Source organism: Mesitornis unicolor, unplaced genomic scaffold (assembly GCF_000695765.1).
Source record: "Mesitornis unicolor isolate BGI_N332 unplaced genomic scaffold, ASM69576v1 scaffold46015, whole genome shotgun sequence".
Lineage (NCBI taxonomy): Eukaryota > Metazoa > Chordata > Aves > Mesitornithiformes > Mesitornithidae > Mesitornis > Mesitornis unicolor.
Genome location: NW_010185772.1, coordinates 8,449 through 16,037, shown reverse-complemented (window position 1 = coordinate 16,037; position 7,589 = coordinate 8,449). Strand labels below are relative to the sequence as shown.

At 43.6% G+C, this 7,589-nt stretch overlaps 1 protein-coding gene across 1 annotated transcript; it reads left to right on the top strand.

Moving 5' to 3' along the window:
• Nucleotides 1-1,213: 1,213 nt before the first annotated feature.
• Nucleotides 1,214-1,806, top strand: LOC104540994 (transmembrane protein C15orf27-like; the record flags this gene model as incomplete). Its single annotated transcript, XM_010184934.1, has 1 exon — nt 1,214-1,806. A coding segment is annotated over one exon (593 nt), but the record flags the coding sequence as incomplete, so codon positions are not given.
• Between the last annotated feature and the right edge of the window lie 5,783 nt (nt 1,807-7,589).

Here is a 7,589-nt window from a genome sequence, read left to right as displayed (position 1 = left end):
CACATGCATACAAATGTCTGTTATATGCACATATATATATATAAAAATATAAAATCTGTAATGTGTACCTAGATGTGGGTATGTGTATGAATATATGTTTGTGTGTATATGTATGCATGTATATGAATTTACCTCTGTGTAAATATTTATGTAGTCGTATATGGGTCATCTGCATGTACATGCACCTATGTGTATTAAAGTATGTAAGCATGTGCATTATATATAGAATATTATGTATATTACATAAAACGTGTGATATGCATACATATATTATGTATATAGCCTGTGTATGTATACACACCAGTAGTGTTCCACGTGTTGGATTCTGTTCTACTCGCATAAACAGCAGATTAGTGCTTACTGAGCTATCTGTGTTCTGCATGTGCTTGTGTGTGCAGATGTAGCTATAGCGTATTGTGCATTTCCTCATACACACACATTCTCCGTATCTATATAACTCTCTATATAAAGAATGTGCGAGTGACTCTATATGTTTATACATACATGTTTTACATATTGTGTGTGTGTGTGTGTGCACATACGTATATAAATTTATATAGGTGTGTATTATATAAAGGGCTACACAGCTATAAATAGACTGCCATGTGTAAAAGCAATATACAAAGTGAGTGTCCATGTATAGCTACAGTGTATCATAGATGTATATTCTTCCCTATCCATTTTCCCCATATAGATTTTTTTTTTTTAACGAACACACACACACACACACACACACACACACACACACACACACACACACACACACACAAAAATACATATTTAAAAAGCTATATAAAGAAAGGGGCTTGGAGTATGTAGGGATGGATTAATATGTAGATATATTTTTCACATACCACTTCATATACAGTCTTTCCGTACCAGCATACAGAGAACAAAACATTTATATAAAATGGGGGGTTGTAAAACTAAAATCCTGTATGTAATTTTAGATGTGTATATAGACACACATGCATTTTATATAATACACACAGCTGGAGACATATGGTATTTATTTATATGCCCATTTTATGTATATGGAGATCTCAGGCTCCATAAAGAGATGTGCGTATATAAAGAAGCTATATGAAGGGGCAACATGTTATCTACAAAGAAATAGCTAGACACAGGGTGTCAGGCGCACAAGAGGGGGTGGAGGCACGGAGGTTTTGGCAATCATTGACCCAACTGCCTCTCTGTGCTCTCTTCCCTGTAGACAGCTGTGTCCCCAAGGCAGCCATCTGTGTGGTCACCACCACTGCCATCGATGTCCATCACCCTAACATCTCCTCAGACCTCTTCACAGTGGAGGTGCCAGTGCGGCTGGGCAGCACCAGGACATCTGCCAGCATCACCTCGGGCAGCGCTTCCCGGTCGACCGTCAGCTCAGGCACCCAGGCCTGCAGCGAGAGCAGCCAGACACTGGGCTCCTTCCCTGACTGCAGCACAGCCTGCGAGGATGCGATGGAAGCTGGCATGGGCTCACAGGGTGACCCTGCACCTGCCCAGCAGCGGGTGGCCCACACCATGGTGCAGGAGCTGCTGTCGTCCCTGTCAGAAGAGGTCTGCCTGGCACAGAAGGGGCTGGATCCCGTCAACCTGAAGCTGCCCAGCCCTGTGGGCTCAGTGGGCACCAGCCCTGACCTGGGTCACCGTCTCAGCGTCTACAACCGCAGGAATCAGGAAAGCCTTGATGTTTTCCAGCTCAAACCACTCATTGACTGTCCACAGGGTGCCCCGGTGATCGATGAGAAGTATGGAGCGCTGGGGTCCCCAGAGCCACGGCTAGGCAGAGTTCCTGAGGCATAGGGACAGCCTGGCACAACAGGGACAGCTGTGGGGACAACACTCACTGTGCTGAGCCCTGACACTGCTGCAAGCGAGGTGGCAGTGCTGGCAGCCATCAGCCTGGGGCCAAGTCTGCATTGCCTCTGCCCACTACTCTCTGTGGGGCATGATGAACCTGCCCTGCCACCAGCTCTGGGCCAGGTGGGACTTTCCATGTCCTCTAGTGCACAACAGCAGCCTTAGGCCAACATGGACCTACCGTGCCTGAGGAGACAGACTATGGACCTATCCTGCCACGAGCATGGGGTCAGCCCAATGATGCCCAGGAGCACCTTAGACCTTCCACCAGACAGGGGCTGGCACACAATGCTCCCCAGGGACAGGAAAGAGCTGCTACACAGCCTGAAGAATCCAGGGGCTGAGCCAGGATGGAAATAAACTCTGACATAAACATGCTGCCTCCTGCCTTGTATTCCTCTCATCCTCTTTCCTTCCTTCCACCCCACCACCCCCAGTGTGCCATTCCATTGCCCATCAAAAAAGAAACCCAGCACCACAGTAACCCCACCTCTTTCCAGTACAATCCTTTATTTGCCCTTGTTCCCCACACCACACCTCAACTGCAGTGGCAGGGTCCATCATTGCTCACTTCTTCTTCAGAAGCTCCGTCATCTCCGGCACGGCCTGCAAACATCAGTGCTAGGGTAACGCCTGCTCTCCCCTCTGACCCTCCAAACTCTCCCTGTACAGAACCCAGCCGCCCCAGTTACACTCCCTACCCTCCCAGCCCTCATGCCCAGACCACCACTCCAGGGACTGTGTGTCACCCCAGCTCACAGCACTCCCCACTTCTCGCCTGCTGAATAAAGCCTCTTAATTATTTAAGAGAGCTACATTTCCATTAGGTGGAAATAATGCATTCGTACAAAATTTATTAAGGAAATTGTCTACATGGTGTTTCTTCAGAATGTGACTTTTCTCCGGCTTATGGAAAGGCCCACACTTGCCGCTGAGCCAGCGGGCGTTAGTTCAGGAATGGCATTAAGTGCTGGCAGAGTTTCTGCCCACACACCTCTCCACAGAGGTACAAACTCCCAGCAGTCACACATGGACGTGCACTAAGGCGGCTCACACATGCCAGTCCTAGGCACTCTGACATGGGCTAGCTCACAGCCTAGTTTTCCCAGAGAGAACTGCAAATTCCTTATGAGCATCAGTAGGGCAGCAAGCCCAGACAAAAAAGTATTCCTATTGCAGTTTCAAACACCACCAGCTGTACTTTCTTACTTTATTAAGATTAAAAATACATGTAAGCACCTTTATGCAGTTATTTCTCAAAATCGTTCACATTCAGGAAACTAGAATACAGGCAGGCTGGCTATGGCACCCCCACCACACACAATAGCTTCTACTTGCAGGGACTGACTTTTGAGAATGAAAATTAGGAAATCCTAAAGCAAACTCTTTAATAAAACCACACAAAGAGAGACATTTTTAACACTTACTAGATCTATCAGCTACCTAAGCTACCATCAGCTCGCTGAAGAGTTACCCCAGCCATCTCCAAGTTTAGCCTTACCTGAAATAAGTCTGCCACCAGTCCGTAGTCTGCCACTTGGAAAATTGGAGCTTCTGGATCCTTGTTAATAGCAACAATGGTCTGCAAGCAACAGTAAAGCACCGTGTGAATATAAACATATTCATTAACATCTAGGGCCGGATTACAGTGATGGGCCTTAGCTAGGCAACATGGGCTTCTCTCCAAGCTCCCAGGAAGAAAATCACAGCAGTTAAACATTTCTCCTTGCCACCTTAAAAACAAACCAACAAAACCAAACACTCCCCTCAAAAAAAAAACCCCAAACCCTTCCTTTCCCTGCTCATTCCATACACCAGGGCTATCCCTTCCCTTTTGAGTCTAGAAAAAAAAATTACTACAAAAGATTATCTGCAAGGTCTAAGCCATACCATGACAGAAACAACTCAGAAGTGGCATTTAGAGCCAGTACAATAAAACCATGTCCAAAGGCTTCTACTTACTATGAGACATATAATTTAGTTTGTCACACAGTAGAAAAACATGCACAACCTAAATCCCAACACAACGATCCACAAAAATGTCTGTCTTGGTTTAAACTCTGCCATACAGGTAAATAATTCTGTAAACGTCTGTGACAGCTTTCAGCAAAATAAGCGTGGGTGTCCACATCAAAGTCTACAGCAGGATGGGAAGCACTCCATAAAGGGAGGGGGGGAAGAAACAAAAACACCAAAAAAAGCCACCTCAAAAAAAAAACCAAACCCAAACCACGCTAAAAACCTACAACCCATTCCTCCACCCCCCCAAAAAAAACCAACAACACAAAACAAAAACCCAAACAAAAAAACACACACCAAAAAACCAAAACAACCCACCACAACAGCTGATAAAAGGAGCCGGACACCAAGAAGGGGTCTACACCCACACACTCCAGTACTGCCTTTCCAACTACATGCTGCCAGGATGCTCTGATTTGGGCAAGACTGCTCCAGACAGCTGTAATGCAAGGTGTTTGATTCACTTACCTGCTCTCCTGGGCAGCCACGGCTCATGTCTGTGTTACTCCCTCCACTGAATGTACTTTTCCAACAAAGTTAGTGGCTCAGTAGCACAGGCCTAGTGGCAGTAACTCAAATTGTAACTCAAATTTTGCAAATCCTGTGGTTTTAGGCCCACAGAAATGTCTTTTCTTCACAGGTCATCCGTATCCTGTGATAACTCACTATGAAGAAGGACAACACTATACATGCAAGAAAAAAGTACCCGCAGCAGAGCCCTGATGCTGTCGTCTTGCCAGCTCATACGCAAAGCCCAGCAAGTACTCCAGTAATGCCTCACCTGAAAGATTTTCCCCAAAGCTTTATTTTTATTTCAGTTACTCCATTAGCAAACGCAAGGTTCCACAGACAATTCTACAGTGCAGGAATCAAAATCCAGGCTGTGATACCTGAGGATGTTCACTCAAAAACCTTCTATGGTCTGAGGCCCTACCATGCTTTGCAGGACCATTCCCAGGGGCAGGACACCACAGGGGCTAGTCCTGAGGGCCAGCTGAAGCCAGCAGTTGGTGATACCCTGGGGGCTGCCAGCTCTGTCCTCATCACAGAAATAACTGGCACCAATTGCTTGCAGAACTGTCCTAAGCTTTAGTTTGGTATCCATCTTTCCTCCGTCTCCATGTGCTGAAGTAACCTTAGTAAGACCTGGTTCTCTACCTCATCGCTAAACCTGACTTTCCATGGTAAGAAGCGAAATCATCACCTCGCTTGCAACATAACTTTTGCAAGTTAAACTCTTAGAAAGACAAGACACTACCTCATAAGAGAATTAAAAATAAGGAAAAAGAGCAAATGACAACTCTCCAGGTCTCCTCAAAAGCTGCATTTTCTACCGTGCTGTAAAAGGACAAATCAATTCTACATTTCACTTGGTAGAAAGCCTCTGACTACTTTGGAAAACGTATCCTGAAGTGTACAAGTTCACAATGCCAGATAATTCACAGTGCTGAGGGAAGCCGGGGGACACTCCAGAGTTCCCATGGCTGCATAATTATTTGTTTGTAAAAAATGAATCTTTTCAGTAACTACAACGCCCATGTGCTTTGACCAAAAGCAAAGCAGAACACATTTCAAACACAAGTAAAACTAAATTTTCAATACACATTTGTTTACACTAGAAAAACTACATTATACAGGAGAAATAAAACAAAAATAAAAATATGCATCTTATATTAACAAATTTCATCTGTCCTTATTTCCTATGAAAGAACATCAAAATATCAAACGTGGCATTGGAAAAGCCAAAGAAGTAGAGGTTTTGCTGTGGTGGTACAGGACAATATTGCTGCTCCATCGTTTTATATCAAAGGAAGTTCTGTCATTTAAAGTAACAGGTTCCCACTATTGCCAGTAGTCGTAACTGACCGGGCAGGAGACAGATACAAAAGAGCAGCTTTAAATACACCTTTCAGCCCGTGGCTGATATTAATTCTACCCACCCATTTTCTCCCTCACCAAAAAGCACAGTTGGAGACTAAACGCCCCAAAACAAAGACCCTGTTAATACTGTGGCCCATCAGCTACCAGCAGAGTCCAGAGGGAGTCGAGGACAACTGTGGCAGTACCACATCAGCGCTGCTCTCACTGACTGCTGCTCTCTGACTCCTGTTGTCTCTCTGTTGCAACACTGCAAGTAAAGGAGACCATGGCAATGCTGTTCCACTATGACCAGTGAGAATACACTGCTACAAACACAATTATTCACACTTCTCAATAGTGACCTTCATCCCTTCATTCATTCTTTATTCCTAACTTTGGTTGGTTTTTCTCCACCATATCAACTAGTACTAAGAGTTCGAGTTCCCAGTTTTAGAAGACTGAGAGCTGTATCCCAAATCCCACCTACACAGTTTACTCCCAAAAATATTTAATATATGCAAAAAGAGCTAAAATGTAAGAAAGTACAGATCATCCTACCACACAGCTGGCTTGTGAGGACAATTATAGTCACAGACTCACTAGTCTGTCAGTGGTTAAACACAAGGATCTGCCTCTAAAGTTCTGCAAACCTTTTCCTCAGTTTGATAAGCTATTCAAAGTTCTGGGTTTGGTTTCTGCCAGAAAGCATAAATTCCTTCCCTGGAAATAGAAAAAAAAAAATAAATTTACATCCTTCTTCGCAAATTATCTGCGAGAAGGCAAGACAACCCACGGGTTTTGATGTTTGGCATTTGACAGTATGATTCAGCAGGTAATTCTGCTCTTCTTTCCAAACACTGCACCGTGGACCAAACTGGCAAATCTAATTTCAGATTATTTGCCTTGGCAACTAATGAGTTAAACCTTTTAAAGTTTTACTGCCATTTTATAATAGGTTTCCATTTGAATGGCTAAATGCAGGAACGTCAGAGACATCTTTTACTTTATGGAAAAGTAAGTTCATAATTCAAACTGCACATTGTTATGCATGAATTAATGTGTCATACTCTGAAATAAACACAAATGGAACTATTGTATAGAATTCAGGCTTACAGGTTTTGTTTTGGTTTATGGTTTTGTTTCGGTTTTGGGTTTGTTGTTGGTTGGTTGTTTGTTTTTTATTTAAATAAGCAAAATCAATTAGCTGCTTCTAATGACCACTTTGGGTTGTAGTGCAATTGCTGTTCTACTGTGTTAGATGTTTTGCCACAGTGTCTTTTTTGGCAGGGCTTAGAGACCTAGCATGTTTTAAAGAGGCAGACAAACTAGCAATTTTAAAATTAAAAAAAGAGTGAAGCTGGCTAAGGTACTCATTTAAAAGGGAGTCAACTCATTTGCTTCCTCAAAAATCTTTTCTATCACATCCACCTTTATATACCTTGCTGTCTTTCATCCCAGCCAAGTGTTGGATTGCTCCAGATATTCCCACAGCAATATAAAGTTCCTAGAAGAAAACAAAAATGAGACATTTTTGGTACGTATGGCATAGTTTCAGTAAGCTCTCACAAACCTTACTCAAAAGCAGTTACATGGAATAGTTTTTACATTATAGCAAGTTTCAATATTAAAGTCAGCCGATGATCAGTTCCCTTCCCCACCTGGGGATGCAATATATAACATTAAAAGGAGAATCCCAAAGGAGCGTCTGGCAAAGAGATGAGAGAGAAAAAAAAAAGCCTGTATCATACCTAAGGCACGGCTCAGCTAGAGGACACGGCAATCACTGTTACCCATGACCCTGGAGACTGCCAACACAAACATTTAGCAAGATAACCTACAAACAGATA